At 43.3% G+C, this 20023-nt stretch overlaps 1 protein-coding gene across 3 annotated transcripts in view; it reads right to left on the bottom strand.

The window, feature by feature from the left end:
• The window catches only part of LOC110535806 (transient receptor potential cation channel subfamily M member 3), a 208449-nt gene that overhangs the window by 7732 nt on the left and 180694 nt on the right, over nt 1-20023 (bottom strand). For 2 of the 3 annotated variants that reach the window (XM_021621100.3, XM_090189132.1), the window contains exons 18-25: nt 17246-17386; nt 15580-15708; nt 14932-15183; nt 12834-13008; nt 12202-12294; nt 7839-7989; nt 6541-6734; nt 39-171 (exon numbers count right to left, since the gene is read on the bottom strand). In XM_021621100.3, coding sequence (XP_021476775.3) covers nt 39-171; nt 6541-6734; nt 7839-7989; nt 12202-12294; nt 12834-13008; nt 14932-15183; nt 15580-15708; nt 17246-17386 — 1268 coding nt within the window. The remainder of the gene's footprint in view (nt 1-38; nt 172-6540; nt 6735-7838; nt 7990-12201; nt 12295-12833; nt 13009-14931; nt 15184-15579; nt 15709-17245; nt 17387-20023) is intronic. The other variant, XM_021621102.3, reaches the window with a different exon arrangement.

Genomic DNA, 20023 nt, shown 5'->3' with positions numbered 1-20023 from the left:
ACTTAAGCATGACAGGATTGTGTTTGCTCATGTCCAACCTCTCTGACGTCACTCGGATCCTCTCGTCATTCGAAGAGTTGAAGCGGTCATCTTTCTCACGGAAGTACTCTTCAATGCACTGCTCCTCAAAGTCATGAACTTTCTTCAGCTCGTCTTCAGTGATGAAGAGCTCTGTGATGGAAGGATGATGAAAAGCAAGGAAGGATAAGCAGAAATGGAAGGATAAGCAGAAACAAGGAAGGATAGATCAATCTATCGCTAGAGGATATCTCAAGGAGCGATAAGTATAGTTTTTGTCTTGCTAGCTACCCAACTAACAATTCTAGGGAGAGATAACGTTTTAATAATGTTACTCTTAATGTTCCCCTAAAGTCTGAGTGTCCAGTTTATTTTTGGATGCAATTTTCAGACATTCACAGAAGTGGTGACAGCATAACACAATCATCCAAACCAGAAAATGTAGGCTACAACAGTCCTAGTGCTAACTGAGGAAAGATTGAGGTAACAGAAGATGTCATATTTAGCTAACTCCCGGCTGACAGAAACCATAATATGAATTAGCTAATAGAAAGGACTATTTTCAATTCATCACATCATCGGTGTGCTCACCATTGATCCAAATAATTGAGTAAAACACTTTCTAAAAAATCTAAAGAAATCCGACGACGGGTAGTTTGTGCGCGTCGCCAAGTATATATTTTTTGGGGGTCAACCAAAGATAGGCAGAGGAGATGAGTTTGGTCTGTTTGCAGCATGTTGAAGGGGGTTTGTCATCTACATCATTCACTTCCGGAGGTTTACTCGAAAGATGAGTGAACCATCCCTCACCTCATTTTGTTACTACATCTTAATTCAATTCTGACAGACTTTTACGTGACACCCAGGATGCATTGTATAACGCCAACAAACATGGCGCCACACATAAATATTTTAGCATTAGCTCATCATAATCAGTACAACTTTCAAAAAACTATTTTATACACATCATATGTGTCCATTACTATCTACGCAAGAATCGGAATACGTGATTTGTCACCAGTACTTGAAAACAGTAAATGCATTATGTTCCAAACATACATACGTTGTGCTACAATAGAAATGACAACACGATATACAGAAAATAAGGCACTTACTTTGATTGGAATTAGCACGTCCAAAGTTATTATTTGTAAAGAAAACAACAATAAAGGCAAAAAAAATGTGCCAGGGGAAAAAAAGTTTGTGTTAGACTACGTAAATGTCTGCATACTTGATCAGGGGAAACACTGGGGTGATGCTTGAAATCTCATTGAAGAGATTAGTTCATCCTGTTCAGTAAAGCCGCAAACATAAATTGTCCGCAACAGTGAAATGGGCTACTTCTATGTGAATTAATGAGGTGGAACACACCTCAATTCAAGCTGTTGTTAGAAAATAAAACTTGTTAGAAAATAATTTCAAATTGACAAGATGAAATATAGCCTACAGATAATTAGTGTCTTGGTTTGTGGGGGAAAATGTGTTAACTGTCCTGTTGTGTAACAATCACATGTTGGAACAATGAGCGCATTCTGACATCACGCATATCACAAAACTCACTCTGGGCTACCGTTAGAGATATTTGGAACACACATGCGAAAAGGTTAAATACTTGTGGGAAGTTGCTATGGACCACCAAGTGGTACCAAGTGGTAATATGTGTGAAGTACTTCATAATGTATGTGATATCAACAGAGAGGTATATTTTCTGGATGACCTAAATATTGACTGACTTTCATCAAGCTGTCCACTCAAAAAAAGCATTGAACTGTAACCAGTGCCTGCCATCTCATTCAGGTTATCAGTCAAACTACCATGGGAGTTACAAACAGCACAGGAATGAAATCATCCACATGTATTGATCACATCTTTACAAATGCTTCAGAAATCTGCTTCAAAGCAGTATCCAAATCAACCAGATACAGTGATCATAATATAGTAGCCAACAGAGCAGCATGGCTGGCCCTTAACTGTACACAAAGAGCTAACATTACAAATATGCATGTCAATCTCTAATGGGTCAAAGTAGAGGAGAGATTGACTTCATCACTACTTGATTTTATAAGAAATATTGACAAGTTGAATGACACCCATGCATACTCTACAAGACATGCCACCAGAGGTCTCTTCACAATCCCCTAGTCCAGAGCAGACTATAGTAGGTGTACAGTCGTACATAGAGCCATGGCTGCATAGAACTCTATTCCACATCAGGTAACTGATGCAAGCATTAGAATCTGATTTAAAAAACAGATAAAAAATACACCTTATGGAACAGTGCGGACTGTGAAGAGAGACACACACAGGCACAGACCCACGCGTACACATGCTAACACACACACTCTACACACATGTACATTTTGTATTATAGATACAGTATGTGGTTGTAGAGTAGTGGCCTGAGGGCACAAACTTAATGTGTTGTGAAAAGTGTTATGAAATGTAATATTTTTAATTGTATATAACTGCCTTAAATTTGCTGGACCCCAGGAAGAATAGCCTACCTTGGCAGCAGCTAATGGGGATCCTTAAACAATACAATACCCAGTGGTACGGGTTCCGTTAGTTACTCCCTGAGGCAAGTTCACTATGAAGGTGGGGGTGGTAAACCCTTTACCAGTATCGTTACTGCTAGGGAGAGATTGTAACCTATTCGAGTGTTTGTGGCGGAGTAAATCAGAACTCCCCCAAGCCCGTGCCGGTGCGAATATGCAATGTGAAGCAGTCCCTGGCACTCTCAGAGAAAACCGCGGCACTTGCAGAGCAAGGGGAACAAGGGGAACTACTACTTCAAGGTCTCAGAGCAAGTGACGTCACCGATTGAAACGCTATTTAGCGCACACTGCTAACTAAGCTAGCCGTTTCACATCCGTTACATTTGCAAGAACTTTCTCCTCTGTAATTTGGCCTTCACATAAGTCTTTATGTACAGCTGTTAATTTGACATTATCAATAGAAAAAAAATGATCTTTCAAAAGATCGTTTGGCGAATCATGGGCGACTGTCATTTGTAACAAGTTTCAGTACATTATTCTTTGTAGCATTTCTATGTTTAAGATTAAAAAGAATGGTGCAGTGTTCTCCATATTACATCCAGTTTGCTTTATTTTTTATAACATATTACACTTGATCTTTCTTGAATATATTCCACCAGTTCCTTTAATTTTTCCTATAACTTATTCTGTGCCTCTATTGTACAGTTTTTATTGCTATCTATCTGTACTGTTGGTCCTTCTATTTGTGAACTTTTTGACCTATATTGCTTTTGCTTTAAGTACGAGTATTGAATTGCATGGCCTCTAAAGGCACATTTAAAAGTACCCCACACAAAGGGGATCTGCTGTAACTATGTTATATCTGAAAAAGTCTGTTATAAATTCTTCTGTTCTAGTTAAAAACAAGTTTCTGTTTTTTACCCCTTTTTCGTGGTATCCAATTGGTAGTTACAGTGCGGACTCAAGAGAACTGAAGCTCGAGAGCTGTGTGTCCTCCGAAACACAACCCAGCCAAGCCGCGCTGCTTCTTGACACAATGCCCCCTTAACCCGGAAGCTAGCCTCACCAATGCGTTGGAGGAAACACCTGGCGACTGTGTCAGCGTGCATTGCGCCCAGCCCACCACAGGAGTCGCTAGTACACGATGGGACAAGAACATCCCTGCCAGCCAAACCCTCGCCTAACCTGGACGACGCTGGGCCAATTGTGCGCCGCCCCATGGGTCTCCCGTTTGTGGCCGGCTGCGACAGGGCCTGGACTCGAACCAGGATCTCTAGTGGCACAGCTTAGACCACTGCGCCACTCGGGAGGCCCGTCATTAAATAGGCCCATGTGGAAATTCTGTAAGATTAATGTATATGCCAATTATTTAATGGTCTGACCGCATTCTGCCCGCTATCAACACTTTTTAAACTTTTGGTGCCAGCGAGAATTACATAAAAAAGTGATGAAAACGACTAGCTTGATTGAGCCTCCGCCATGTATATCTCACTAGGTATTGTTTTTCTTACATTTAGATTTCAGGGAGAATTTCACTGTAAATGTACAGCATTATACTGGCACCAGAGTTGCCAGCTTAATACTGTAATTTTGCTTTACAGTAGAGATGCTGTAATACATTTTACAATACTATTTTCCTTACTCTAAAATATAATACCTCATCTCTGCTGTAAAGCAAAATTACATTATTAAGTTGGCAACTCTGCTGCCAGTAAATGCTGTACATTTACAGGGAAAGGTTTTAGTGTATTGCCCACCAGCTGCCCTTAAAGTCCTCAATGAGCTTGACACCTAGATAGGCTAATTTCCTGATGATGGCGCACCGCTCATTGTACTCGGTGACTTCAACCTCCCGACGTCTGCCTTGGATTACTTTCTTTCCACCTTTTCCCCCCTTGCCTCTTTTCACCTCACCCTTTCCCAATCCCCTCCCACTCACAAAGCAGGAAATACGCTTGACCTCATTTATACTAAAGGCTGTTCGCCTACTAATCTCACTGCCAACACCCTCCAGGTCTCTGATCTCTACTTTGTTACCTTTTCTGTCTCCTTCTCCTCCACCCCTTCCCAATCATCCTCTACCCAGATGGTCATGCACCGTCGCCATCTTCGCTCTCTCTCTCCCATTACTCTCTCCTCTTCTATCCAATCATCTCTCCTTTCTGCTAAATCCTTCTCCATCCTGTCTCCTGATTCTGCCTCTTCAAACCTACTCCCCTCCCTTTCTGCATTCTATGACTAGCACTGTCCCCTTTCCTCACGGTTGGCTCGGCCCTCCCTTGCTGCTCCATGGCTGAGTGACTCATTGCGTGTTTGTGGGCAGCTGAGCAAAAATAGAGGAAAACTTATCTTCCGGGAAGACCTATCATCCTTTCACTCCCTCCGCTCTACCTTCTCTTTCTCTGTATCAACTGCTAAAGCCACTTTCTATCAAAGGCTTCTGCCTTTAACCCTAGGAAACTCTTTTCCACCTTCTCCTCCCTGTTTAATACCCCCCTGCAGATGACTTTGCCAACCAAGGTTTACAGCATCCGCTCCTCATTCACTCAGTCTATTGAGTCCACTGGTCCCACTCAAAACTACCCTACGCCTCGACCTTTTTCACCCTTCTCTCTCCAGATGAAATCTGTAGCTAGTGAGGCCCAGCCGCCCGACAACCTGCCTGCCCACTTGACCCCATCCCCTCCACCCTTCGCCAGACTATCTCTGGAAACCTTCTCCCATTCCTCACTTCCTTCATCAACTCATCACTGACCACTGGCTGCATCCCCTCTGACTTCAAAATGGCTAGTCAATCCCCTCGACCCCATTGACGTTAAACTACAGACCGGAATCCTTCTTTCTTTTCTTTGCAAAACACTTAAGTGTGCTGTGTGTGACCAACTCTGTCTCTATCCCTCCCTAACCAGTCAGGCCAAAAGATGGGTCACTCAACAGAGACCGCTCTCCTCTGTGTCACGGAGGCTCTCCGCACTGCCAAAGCTGACTGTCTCTTCTCTGTTCTCATCCTGACACCGTGAACCATCAGATCCTCCTCTCCACCCACTCAGGGCAGGGTGTCTCTGGCTCTGCACACTCTTGAATTGCATCCTACCTAGCAGGCCGCTCCTACCAGGTGACGTGTAGAGGATCTGCATCTGCACAACGTACTCTCACTACTGGTGTCCCCCAGGGTTCAGTTCTAGGCCCTCTTTTTTATACACCAAGTCACTTGTCTCCGTCATATAACTCACATGGTCTCTCCTATCATTGCTATGCGACACCCAGGTGGCGACATGCTTCTCCGAGTGCCTGGCAAATATCTCAGCTTTGATGTTGGCCCACCACCTCAAGCTCAACCTCAACAAGATGGAGCTCCTCTGCCCGACTGCTCCAAGACATCTCCATCATGGTTGGCAACTCTGCTGTGTCCCCCTCCCAGAGTGAAACAAACCTTGGCGTGACCCTGGACAACACCCTGTCATTCTCTAACATCTAAGCAGTGACTCGCTCATGCAGGTTCATGCTCAACAAAATCCGTAGAGTATGAGTCTACCTCACACAGGAAGTGGCGAATGTCCTAATTCAGGCAATTTGCTGTTGATTGGGTTCCCCACTTGTGCAATCAAAGCCCTGCCACTTATCCAGAACAGCGCAGCCTGCCTGGAGTTCACCTTTTCCAAGCTCTCCCATATCACCCCGCCCCTCCCTACCTTCAGGCTATGCTCAAAATCTACACCCCAACCCGATCACTCCGTTCTGCCACCTCTGGTTTCTTTGCCCTCCCACTCCCACCCCTCCTGCTCAGCCCAGTCAAAGCTCTTCTCTGTCCTGGCACCCAAATAGTGGAACCAGCTTCCACCTAAAGCTAGGACAGCATAGTCCCTGTCCGTCTTCCAAAACCTGAGATATGTGGTTGCCCCACCTAGCTATTTTTTGATGAATGCACTAACTGTAAGTTGCTCTGGATGCAAGTGTCTGCTACATGACTCAAATGTAAATGTACAATTTCTAAAGGATTTGTATCAGGCCTAGCCCATGTACTCACTAAGGCCATAATCTCTCTCTTCATCGTCGTGCTTCCGCCAGCGACAGCACAGGTGCTTGAGGACCATGGTCATGTGACTGAAGATGATGAGGGGAGGGGGTAGGATGGGCCGCTCGTAGAAGGTCATGATGAGCTGGTATCTCTGGAACTTCCACACCTGGTTGGAGATGGACTTCACCTCAAAGAAGGTGTTGCTATGACAACAGACAGAAACAACCAAAATGTCAAACCAACCAAGAATGCAACAGCTTGGTTTATTTACCAAACATTGTTGCAACATGTTTTATGCATGTGTTTCTATGAAGATGTCTTAAAGGCCATGTTTTGAAACACTCAACCCCTCTTTCAACCATACCACCTACCTATCTACAGTCACCATAACTTGTACCACTACAGCCACTACTACAACTTTGCCTGCTACTACTACTACAACAACTACTACTACTACAATTAAGATCACAAAAATCTTCCTACATTTACATTTGAACAAAAATGCCAGTAAAACAGAGATGTATAAACAGTATGTTCCTTACACTCTACCGCTATTTGCATTAGAACTTTTCTTCCATTTGCATTTCTTGGTCAAGAAGTCAAGAAATGCGGAGGGGATCGTTCTTACTACAGTATTTCACACAGAGGGCAATAAGGCACAATAACAGTAAATTATCACTATAATGGCTCTCAATAAGAGATGAAACATCTTATTGTGTGTATATGCTACAGTATGCTCTGCCATGGGCCACCTTGGCTGCAATTTAACAGCACTTAAGCAACTGCAGTTGTCATGTTACACACAGCTGTCATATTATATATTTGAAAGCCTACCATCTGCACTCAAAAGACAGCACAGGTTTATAAGACAGCACACTGTTTATAACTAATCAAAGTCCTAACCGCTCACTTGTTAGGCTATATAAAACTAACAAGGATCACAGATGGAAATGACCTACGTAGCTAACTAACTCGGGTGATATATGAGTATGTTGTGCAAGGGCCCCGAAAAATTATGTGGGTGAGGGAGAGTAAAATAAACCTATCCCATGCACATTTTTGTCTTCGTCCAGAGAAAACACCCAGAGATCCTACCTCCAAGGAATTTTGGCAAGCTGAAAGGATTTGGCAGGTTTAAGCAAATACATTACCAATGTATTTAAACCTGTCAAATCCTCTCAGATCTCCACAAGTGTCTTGGGGATGGGGTGTAGGAGCTAAGGGGTCGTTTCTGGACAAGGTCCTGGTATGTATAACCGAGTGGGCATAAAGAGAGTGCAGTATGTCTACAGAAAGAGAGCACATACTTGAAGACAGCTATGAGTAGGTTGACCAGCAGGATGTTGGCCACCAGCAAGTAGCAGGCCATGATGGCAGGAACGATCCAGGCACCCGTCTTACATGGAGGCAGAATCACAACATGCCCGTCGTCCGCGGTGATATTCTGGCCACACGGAGCTAAGCACAATGACACAACCACAGGTTCAGGATGTTACTCAAGGTGTCACAAAGACAAACTATGACTAAATAAATGGGTAGCCTGTAGAGAGTTTCTATGACGGAACATTATAAATGAATGCAAACATTTGTGCCAATTGTGCGCCAAAACGAATAAACATACAGACCAGGACAAGCAAGCCAACATAAAAGATGAAGACACAATCAAATGAAAGGAATATGTCACCATACAATGCATACAAGCAAACCCAGGCAATCATACAGAACAAACAATCATTATGTTAACATCTAAAATAAACAAACCAACAAATAAACAGGCCAACAAATACTTCAAGTTTTGCAAACAAACAAGAGGCATAATATACTGTATATATGCATATTTTTTTTTGGAGGGGATAGGAAGGAGTGAGCTCTAGAATGGAAAGGTCTTATGTGCTGAAATGTGTATCTCAAAATATAGAAACAAATATATTCATGGCAATAACTTGCATTCCCAATATATTTAAACATGGCAATGATGTTTAAAATATATTGTCACATATGTGTGCCATATCCTAGCTGAATAATGATTATACTACAGAGTAATTGAAATGTATTTAAGATACATCATATGTTTTTTCCATCAGTGATGGTTCAGTTGCTGTGGCTTCTAATGGGGACACTCAGCACTTTCACTTTGGATGCTCATTTGTTTGTTTGCCTATGAATCATTATATAATCATTCTATTCATACGTATCTCTGGATTTCAATTGATCACACAAGGCAGCCCAAAGGTAGAGAACTGAAGTAATTTTCTCTTTATCTCGCATTTTTACACTCAAAGAAATTGGGTTAACAAATCTGACAACTGAACCACGTGAAAAAACAGATTGCCGTAGATGAAAGGGTATGATGTGTGTGTGTGTGTGTGTGTGAATACAGAATAATATTAGATCTTGTGTACATACAGATGTAGGATCTTCATTTGAACCAGTTTGATACAGCCGGGGAGTAATACTGCAGCAAAAGGAAATGTAAATTATTGCGTGGATTATAATAGACATTTGTTTATGGAGTTTGATAAATTGTTTTGATATGGCAAATCAGGTCTGACATTTTTAAGTGGAAATTAAAATCTTTAGAATACTTTTTAAATATCGAATACACTCCAAGTTTGCATTTCCTGCTGTGCAGCAACAAAAGAGTGAGCAAATTAAGATCCTACATCTGTATGTGTTTAGGAGTGCTTTTGACATTCTGTAGGTGTGTACTGTATATGTAACTGTGCTTTTGAATGAGGTGTGTGTGTGTGTGTGTGTGTGTGTGTGTGTGTGTGTGTGTGTGTGTGTGTGTGTGTGTGTGTGTGTGTGTGTGTGTGTGTGTGTGTGTGTGTGTGTGTTTGGTTGTATTTATTGTATGAGTATTTGCGTATCATGTTGACCTGTATCATTATTATCATTATTGTGAGTGTGGGTGTCTAGATTACATTTTGTCGATGTTGCAGTCCTGTTGTTCTAGTGAAAGCAGAGCTGGCGTTGAGGGATTGCGAAAAATGACATGAGTGAAGGACTGAGTTTACTGGCAAACTTACTTTTCCAAAATAAAACAAAATAATGAAAATGTCAAAGGAGCAATGACAGTCTCCTTTGAGATTTAGTGTCATCAAAATAAATCAATAAATCAACCAAATGAAACCAAATAAGAATGCTACTGCCATGAAACACAGTTATTGACCTGTCAGCGTGTCGTGCTGCATGCTTATCCATAGAGTTGGAAAAGAGGACACACCTATCTTTGCATTTGATCGCTTCTGTGACAGTATGGGCGGAGGTCATTAACTGGCAGCGCCACTGAGGGCTATTGCCATCTCTTCTTATTCTATGAGTTTATTGGCGATCCATAAAGAAACTAAAAAGGTGCAGACTTCCACCTACTGTGCAGGAGTGTGTATAATCTGAAAAGGCACAACGTGAAGGTTGGTGATTTACTGCCACCTGAAGTGCTGGAATGTTTTTTCAGGAGTATACAGTACCAGTCAAAAGTTTGGACACACCTACTCAATCAAGGGTTTTTATTTGTTTTCACTATTTTCTACATTGCAGAATAATAGTGACGACATCAAAACTATGAAATAACACATATGGAATCACGTAGTAACCCAAAAAGTGTTTGTCACACCAGCCTTCGCTTTGGCTCTCCCTCCTGTCCAGCTCAGGCATTCGGTGTCGCCGGCCTTCTAGCTACTGCCGAACCGACTGCTGGCAAACAGCCTTCACTCATCAACCCCAATCTTGTCTCGTCATCATTACACACACCTGGTTCCAATCCCCAATCTCCCTCTGCCATTTGTCTTTGTCGGTCATTGTAAATGTTACTTGTTTTCCTGAGAGGAATCTCTCCTACTATTTCCTGAGTACTTTATATTTTGCACTTTGGGTTCGCCCTGTGCCTTTTTGTTTATGAAGAAATACTTTAAGCACAACAGCGTTTGGGTTTAGTCCCACTTTGATCTATGGTGCTTAAATAAATTCTGTAGTTCTAAACCTGCGACTGCCTCCTGCCTATTCCTCTCTACACAAGTGACAGTGTTAATCAAATCAAAATCTATTTTATATTTTAGATTCTTCAAAGTAGCCACCCTTGCCTTGATTACAGCCTTGCACACTCTTGGCATTCTCTCAACCAACTTCACCTGGAATGCTTTTCCAACAGTCTTAAAGGAGAACTTGTTGGCTGCTTTTCCTTCACTCTGTGGTCCAACTAATCCAAAACCATCTCAATTGGGTTGAGGTCAGGTGATTGTGGAGGCCAGGTCATCTGATGCAACACACCATCACTCTCCTTGGTCAAATAGCCCTTAAAAAGCCTGGAGGTGTGTTAGGTCATTGTCCTGTTGAAAAACAAATTATAGTCCCACTAAGCGCGAACCAGATGGGATGGCGTATCGCTCCAGAATGCTGTGGTAGCCATGCTAGTTAAGTGGGCCTTCAATTCCAAATAAATCACAGACAGTGTCATCAACAAAGCACCATCACACCTCCTCTTCAATGCTTCACGGTGGAAACTACACATGAGGAGATCAATCCTTTCACCTACTCTGCGTCTCACAAAGACACGGCGGTTGGAACCAAAAATCTATCCATTGCTTGTGTTTCTTGGCCCAAGCAAGTTTCTTCCTCTTGTTGGTTTCCTTTAATAGTGGTTTCTTTGCAGCAATTCGACCATGGAGGCCTAATTCACGCAGTCTCCTCTGAACAGTTGATGTTGAGATGTGTCTGTTACTTGAACTCTGTGAAGCATTTATTTGGGCTGGTAGGCTGGTAACTCTAATGAAGTTGTCCTCTGCAGCAGAGGTATCTCTGGGTCTTCCTTTCCTGTGGCGGTCTTCACAGGAGCCAGTTTCATCATAGCGCTTGAAGATTTTTGCAACTGCTCTTGAAGAAACTTTCAAAGTTCTTGTTATTTTCCGGATTGACTCACGTTCATGTCTTAAATTAATGATGGACTTGGTATTTTACCAAATAGGGCTATCTTCTGTATACCACCCCTACCATGTCACAACACAACTGATTGGCTCAAATGCATAAAGAAGGAAAGAAATTCCACAAATGTACTTTTAATAAGGCACACCTGTTAACTGAAATGCATTCCAGGTGACTACCTCATGAAGCTGGTTGAGAGAATGCCATGAGTGTGCAAAGCTGTCATCAAAGCAAAGGGTGGCTACTTTGAAGAATCTCAAAAAGAAAACATATATTTTGATTTATTTCACACTTTTTGGTTACTACATGATTCCATATGTGTTATTTTATAGATTTGATGTGTTCACTAGTATTCTACAATGTAGAAAATATTACAAATAAAGAAAAACCCTCTAATGAGTCGGTGTGTCAAAACCTTTGACTGGTACTGTAATACATTGGCTCATCCCTTCTACTGACCTAGATGGGATTCTGGGTTCCCTCCTCAACCCATTAGAAGTCCCACCCAGTTCACTACATACAAATGGCAAAAACCTTCAATGGTGCTGCCCATGCTAAAACAGACTTTGTGGCAAGTGCACCCTCTATCCATCTCTATGTGCATGTCTGACTAAATAGCAGCCCCTTGACGAGGGTTCAGTGATGGCATGGCAGTGAGGCTGGAATGGTGTAGGGAGGGGAGGAGACGGGGAGGGGTCTAATTATCGATTTACTGGCATTCTGATTGAACACAGCAATGTTGGTATGGACCATTATTACGCCAGGTTCCATGAGCTCGAAATTGATTTTCGACCATCCAGAGTTTTGAATTCAGCCTGTGCTTTAGCTTCCTACTATGCACATCTGAAACAAAGAACGACAGCATTATTTCAGATCTCTTCGCTTTGGGCTAGTCCTTCCATTCTATACACTCTCAAACATGCACGCACACACTCTCTTACAAAATTGATGGTGTATTCAGAGAGCAATCATATATCTTATTTCAGTCAATGACTAAATTACTAAGCAATGTTACCTGCTGTTACACATCACCTGACCTTATCAATGAGATAAGGTGATCTTTTAGTGATCAGTCCTCAGGTTTTGTCAGAAAATTGAATATGGGTATTTTTTTATGGCAATATTGCATTCGCATGACCCGTGTGAATAAGAACGAACCAGGTCACCAATGTCTTTTTTTGAGCTAATAAAGTTCCCCCTGAAACTGGGGACTGACATGAGAGATTCCAAGTGCGTGGCATTTCAGCACCTGGATGACTTCAGCTAGTCTGATGAGTGTGCGTGTGTGTGGGTTTGTGTGTGCACCCTGAGGCAGTAAGCCTTACACTCCGTGCTCTCCACCCCCCCCCCCCCCCCCCCCCACCCCCCCCATGTGGGCTTACGGTCGATCTGGTCGGCGAACACCTCTCCATAGATCATCCAGTAGGGCATGAAGAATATGTTCCGAGCCAGCATCCAGGACGGGTCCTCATTGGGGTTCAGGATGGCCTGCCGAGCCACCCCAAAACTCATCAACACCACCAGCATGATTATCACAAAGTACATCATGTCAATCATCTGAGAGGGAGACAAAAAAAGGAGTGGGAGGGAGGGAGGGAGGAGAAAAAAAGAGGGTGAGAAGAGGGAGACAGGGAGAATGTTAGCTGACTGACTGCTCCTTAATTAGGAAAAACAACTTTTAGCCACTTCTGTGCTGGTTTTCTGCTACTATATCAAAGTGATGTGTGTGTTATGTTGTAATCTCAAACAGCTCTCTCAGACATGGGAAGCTAACAGACATCTCTGTCCTTTGATTCCTCCCCTCACATAGTCTTCTTGACACTGTTATAACACACTCGCTGATCATTCATGAGCAAAGACAGAATAGAGCTGAGGCTAAGGGCTTTTGTCAGGACACAATGTGCCGAACACATACTCAGGACTTCGACTCCCTATAAAAGGAACTTGATATAACTCATTCATATTTATAGCTACACTGTATGGTTCCTTCGGAAAGTATTCAGACCCATTGTCTTTTTTCAATATTTTGTTACGTTACAGCCTTATTCTAAAAACAATCTACACACAAAACCCCATAACGACAAAGTTTTTTTTACAAAAGTTTGCAAATATATTAAAAATAAAAAACAGAAATACCTGATTTACATAAGTATTCAGACCCTTTATCATGAGAGTCAAAATTGAGCTCAGGTGCACCCTGTTTTCATTGATCATCGTTGAGATGTTTCTACAACTTGATTGGAGTCCACCTGTGGTAAATTCAGTTGATTGGACATGATTTGGAAAGATCCCACAGTTGACAGCGCATGTCAGAGCAAAAACCAAGCTATGAGGTTGAAGGAATTGTCCGTAGAACTCCGAGACAGGATTGTGTTGAGGCACAGATCTGGGGATTAAAGGTCCCCAAGAACACAGTGGCCTCCATTATTCTTAAATGGAAAAAGTTTCGAACCACTAAGACTCTTCCTAGAGCTGGCCGCCCTGCAAAACTGAGCAATCAGGGGAGAACGGCCTTGGTCATGGAGGTGACAAAGTACCCAATGGTCACTCTGACCGAGCTCTAGAGTTCCTATGTGGAGATGGGAGAACCTTCCAGAAGGACAACCATCTCTGCAGCACTTCACCAATCAGGCCTTTATGGTAGAGTGGCCAGACAGAAGCCATTCCTCAGTAAAAAGCTCATGACAGCCCGCTTGGAGTTTGCCAAAAGGCACCTAAAGACTCTCAGATCATGAGAAACAAGATTATCTGGCCTGAATGCCAAGTGTCACATCTGGAGGAAACCTGGCACCATCCCTAAGGTGAAGCATGGTGGTGGCAGCATCATGGTGTGGGGATGTTTTTCAGCAGCAGAGACTGGGAGACTAGTCAGGATCAAGGCAAAGGTGAACGGAGCAAAGTACAGAGAGATCCTTGATGAAAACCTGCTCCAGAGTGCTCAGGACCTCAGATTGGGGTGAAGGTTCACCTTCCAACAGAACAACGACACTAAGCACACAGCCAAGACAATACAGGAGTGGCTTCGGGACACTGGCCCAGCCAGAGCCCGGACTTGAACCCGATCGAACATCTCTGGAGAGATCTGAAAATAGCCGTGCAACAACACTCCCCATCCAACCTGACAGAGCTTGAGAGGATCTTCAGAGGAGAATGGGAGAAACTCCCCAAATACAGGTGTGCCAAACTTTTATTGTCATATCTAAGAAGACTCAAGGCTGCAATCACGGGCCAAAGGTGCTTCAACAAAGCATTGAGTAAAGGGTCTGAATACTTATGTAATTGTCATATTTCATGTTTTTATTTGTAATAAATAATCAATCGAAAAAACTATTTTTGCTTTGTCATTATGGGGTGTTGTGTGTAGATTGGCTTGGTGTAAGCAATGACTGTATGGACTTTCAACCATTTTTAAATCCATGACACGGAGTGTGCAAGTGCAGAGAATCGGGACACAGCCAGTGGCACATCCCACCCTCTCACCATCTTGCCGATCATCATGACATATGGGCCCAGGTACTTGTTGACGCCAAAGATGTCGAGCAGCCGGATGTACCAATAGATAATGTTAACGCAGTAGATGACCCTTCCGTAGCTCATGAATGGCGGCTCCTGGAGACGGAGAACCATGCCCACGGAGAAAATAAGGATGGCCATGAGGTCCGTGATGTTCCAGTACTCCTGGAGCCACACCTTCACCTTCTGCAACAGCTTCCCTGGCTCCGACATCAGAATCTGGGGAGGTAGACAAGGAGGGAGCAATGGAGGGAGAGAGAGCAGGAGAGAGAGGGAAAGAGAGAGAGAGAGACGCATTTCAGTGTGCTCACCATAAGAGGGCAGTCTGAGCCCATTTATTAAAGGTCACAGAGCATCCTGAAGACTGTTCTACATAAATGGGTAAAGGTTTGGACACAGTAATGAACGCTTATATACATTGTTTTTTGCTCATGTATTTTATTTGATCTTGACCATTGGAAAATCTGTGGTTAATTGACTAGATTGACACACTTAAAAATGTGCAACACCCCCTCTAGCATTTATCTGTGTTATAAATCAAATGTGCGTATGTTTGACTGTATTGAGAACTTCATGAGTTCAGTCATCTCTCTGCATGTGTGTGCCCTGCCCTACCTCTCTCATCTTCTCGATGCCATTGGTGAAGATGTAAGCGATGACAATCCACTCCTGCGGTGAGGGCCACAGGTCCATCTTCACCAGCACAATATAGTTAAACAGCATCAGATACGCCACATAGGCCATCTGGGGACAAACACACAGTGTCAGGGCCTCTCAGAGCACGTGGGGGGTTTTCACTGCATCCAGAGGGTCTTACAGATGACATAGGTTGTTGGAGGTTGGTCTTAATGGGGCCATCTGCAGTCGAAATAATAACAAAGCGGATTCCCCACCACTTTTGGTAAAAAGCTGAGCGGTGGAACTGGAGAAATGTAACCACTCTCACATTTATAGACATAGCAATGGAAGCAAGGACCGACCATGCAAGATATCAAAATTATAGGTAAGCATGTTTTGAAGCATTTTTTTTTTGTAAAGCATTTACATTTACAATGTTTACTAAACATTGGAGTAAAACAAGCTTATATTTTGGGTTCTGATATGGTATGACAGTTGAACTAAACACATGAGGCGTTCATAAATGATATTCTTTGAGAATCAATGGGCATATACAGTATCATTAATTGATCAATTCTAAAAATGGATGTGGCAGCTGCTGATTGCCCCTTTGAGTAGTCTTAGAAGGCAATCAAATTGTTTTAGCAAAAAAAATTAGGTTGCACTGCGGTATAGGCAGAAGACTTCTTAGCACCCATTACTGTACACAATGGTATAACCTTTAGAGTCTCAAGACAATCCAGAGGTGAGGCATGTCATGTAGTGACCTCATGGAGCCTGCTTTATGAACTAGTCTAGTTAGTGGACCCTTTCCAGTCTCAAAAACTTACTACAGAATTTGTTTTAGCAGGTAAGTTGACTGAGAACACATTCATATTTACAGCAACAACCAGGAGGATAGTTACAGGGGAGAGGAGGGTCGATGAATGAGCCAATTAGGAAACTGGGGATGATTAGGTGGCCATGATGGTATGAGGGCCAGATTGGGAATTTAGCCAGGACACCAGGGTTAACACCCCTACTCTTACAATAAGTGCCATGGGACCTTTAGTGATCACAGAAAGTCAGAACACCCGTTTAACAATCCATCCGAAACACAGCACCCTACACAGGGTAATGTCCGTCCTGTGTAGCGTGTCCCTGTGTAGTTTCAGAGGCAAGCCAGAAGTAGGACGCAGGGTTGTAATGTTGCTGACTGAACTGGATCCCACTGCAGGGAGCTAAAAAGTACAATACAGCCTGACAAGACCGAGCATCTGACGCTAAAATGAATCCATACATTTTACATGGGATTTTCTGACCGACACGGCGATAGAGGGAGAGAACGGCTTTCCATTAAGTGTTCTTTTTTTTACCTCCATGAATACGAGATAACCCTGCCTGCTAGGGAGTGATTGTGATTTTTTCATTGGATCGGCAGATTGAAAGAGGCAGCATGAAAGATGAAGACATCGATATTGCCAAATTAAAATGTCCAGCCTGTAGATACGATGCACGCAGACAATGCACACAGACACAGAAGCAAGCCCTGGGTCACACACCGCATCTATCCACTGGGTTCTCAAAAGGGTTAATTGTGAAGGGGTAAGGTTCTACATGAAATCTTTTGAATTCAGAAAACCCTATGGTTCTAGGTAGCAACACACCCTGACAGCAGACTCACTGTGTGAAACCAGAACTTGACGATGGGAGCGTTGTAGAACTCGTAGATCTTCCGGCCCATGGGGATGAGCCGGTGTCTATTCTGGACCTCCCCCACACCCTTCTTACGAGACGCCTCCGTGCTTACCTTACCCAGCATGGCCTGGGGCATCCCACCCAGAGAGACAGAAAGAAAGAGATGGAGAGAGATACAAAGATACAGGAGAGAGAGAAGAAACAAATTAAAGAGCATTAGAGCTGTTCCTACAGTACACTTTAGTTGCATGAGCATAAGCAAGCACAGGCAAACTCATTCCGAATGTTGCATGTTAGGGACATTGAGTGCTGGTGAGGATGATGACACATATGACGGAGACAAACACTTACGGATCGAGTCTCAGACGACAGTGACGGACAGTAGAGAGAGAGAGAAAAAAAGAGAGTGAGAGAGAGAGAGAGAGAGAGAGAGAGAGAGAAAGCAAAGAAGAGAGATGACAGCAAGGAGGAAAAAAAGATGTCTGACGTCCATTTCTAGGACTCACAGTAACACAGTTTGTCATCCATGACAGGGAGTGTCAAATCCCAGAGGTTATGATCATGGATGCCCATACCACAACACACCGCTGAGGAGTCAGCAAGTTGTATTTGATTGTATTGTATTGCATGTTTTGGGAAAAGGGAGACACACCTCGCGATGAAAGAGCCAGATGCATGTGAAAATCACAATGCCATGCCAACATGCACATTTAAACTGCATCTGGGTTGGGAGTGTCAGGGATTACAGTGTGTTTTTGGAGGCATCGGAGGATGACTTGCAATACAATACCGATGTATGTAGCATAGCATATGTAGCATAGCATGTATTTGTATGAACCTGTCTGAGACATAGTTCGGTTCTGCTCTGCGTTTAAACATTCAGAAACCAGCAGCTCACAACGGCAAGCGGAAGAGCTCATGACCAGATGTAATCCTTTGGCAGAGTTTTTTTTTGGGGGGGTGTCGAAGAACTCTCTCATCAGCATTCTCATAAACTCCTGTTCCCAATGAGTTTTTGCGCCGGCTGGCTGACTAAATGCAGATGACAATATGTACCGCAATGTCTATTTAGATGGACCGAGTCACCAATTGCCAGTTCTGTATTAAGCGAGGGTGTTCAAACCCTGGGCACGGTTTCCCGATAGCGATGGAACTTAGCCTTGCGAGTGTTTTAACAATGCATCTTTCCAACAACGGCCCAAAACACCACGCAGAGTGAACGTTTGGTAAGTGCTTCGTTGAGGCATTCTGTCGTTGTGCACGTTAGGCTACACATATTAACATTTATTAAGACCAATTACAGACTTCATCATACAAGTAACACAATGGAACTCAAACGATGAACAGTATTTTAATATGATTGAAATAGGCCCATAGCCTAGGCTATTTATATTTGAATGCACCTATCTCAGTTTTAATTTGAAGCATCTTCTTATTTGTAGTCAACTTAGTTCAGAAGTTATTACAGTCACAGAGAGGCGGAGAAACCATGTGATTCTATGTTTAGCAGAGATCTTCTGTGCATAGGAACGTGGGAGGGCAAAAAGGCATCTGACGACGCACTTCGCTGTTCTACGAGTGGTCTGAGGAAGGCGTTCGATTACGAACGTTTTCAAGTGCAACGTCAACAACGATGGTTTTGGGGAACAGCTCTGAGATTTAACGATGCTCCTACGAAGGTTCGAGCAATGAACGTAGCCTTAAGATGCTTTTGCGAAACCAGGCCCTGGTCAAAAGCGGTGCAATACACAGGGGATAGGGTGCCATTTCAGACACACCCACAGACTGTGCATCAGCGTAGACCAGGCAGGCAGGCACAGTTAGTAACCTGAGCAGCTTAAAGCTGCTGCCGTAAATCAGATGAGCGACACTCTCTCTTAGCAGCATGCAAGTTGATGCGCGGATGCCAGCGCCACTGGTGAAAATGAGGGGCAGCAGTCGCATATGGTACTGTACCTCTAGTAAGACCTTGGCTAGGAATGGGAGAGAGGGAGCGAGATAGGGGAAAGAGAGAGGGGAAAAGACAAAGAGAGTGAAAGGAACAGGGAGAGAGAGAGAGAAGGGTGGAAGGGAAAGAGAGACAGAGAGGGAGGGAAAGCAAAAGAGAGGGGGAAAGAGAGAGGGACACAGAGAGAGAGAGAGAGACATACACAACGAGCCTAGGGCGGCAAAACAGACTGAGACGTTACAACTCCACAACCACGTCTTCGGCCGCGACCACAGGAAATGAGAAGCGGGACGACAGGTAGGTTTGGGGGCAGGGCAGAGCTGTTCTTACTGCCCCTCTGGTTGGCCGTAATAGGGTAGGGACTAGGCTTGGATCAGTGTATAGGGACAATAATAATGGAGTGTGTTTGTTACAGTTTTTCTCAATTTCTGAAACACTAAAACCCATTGGCTGAACAAAGTTCTCAGTTGCCTGGACTCATATAGCTAATTATGCAGTCTGTTGTCAATACCTTAAACCATTTCACATGGTAAAACACAATTTGCAAGTCTCACTTAGACTTTTCGGCAAAACTCTAAACACATTCTCATTCTCAAAACACATTCTGCACTCCAATGCACATGTCATCCATACTGGTAAACACAAGTGGCAACAATCAAATACAAATAGAGAACATATGTCATTGATTGAACACAACCACTCAAAATTGATTTAACCTGTTTCAAATGATGCAACACAACCAATATAAGCCAGTTCAGAGAGCAAACAGGTTGTTGAAGGTGGGAAGAAGAAAGTCTGAGAATGGATAGAAGACAC

This window comes from Oncorhynchus mykiss, chromosome 11 (genome assembly GCF_057628025.1).
Source record: "Oncorhynchus mykiss isolate SJ-2025 chromosome 11, ASM5762802v1, whole genome shotgun sequence".
Taxonomy (NCBI): Eukaryota; Metazoa; Chordata; class Actinopteri; order Salmoniformes; family Salmonidae; genus Oncorhynchus; species Oncorhynchus mykiss.
The sequence above is the reverse complement of the archived record's forward strand: the minus strand, read 5'-3'. Positions and strand labels throughout refer to the sequence as shown.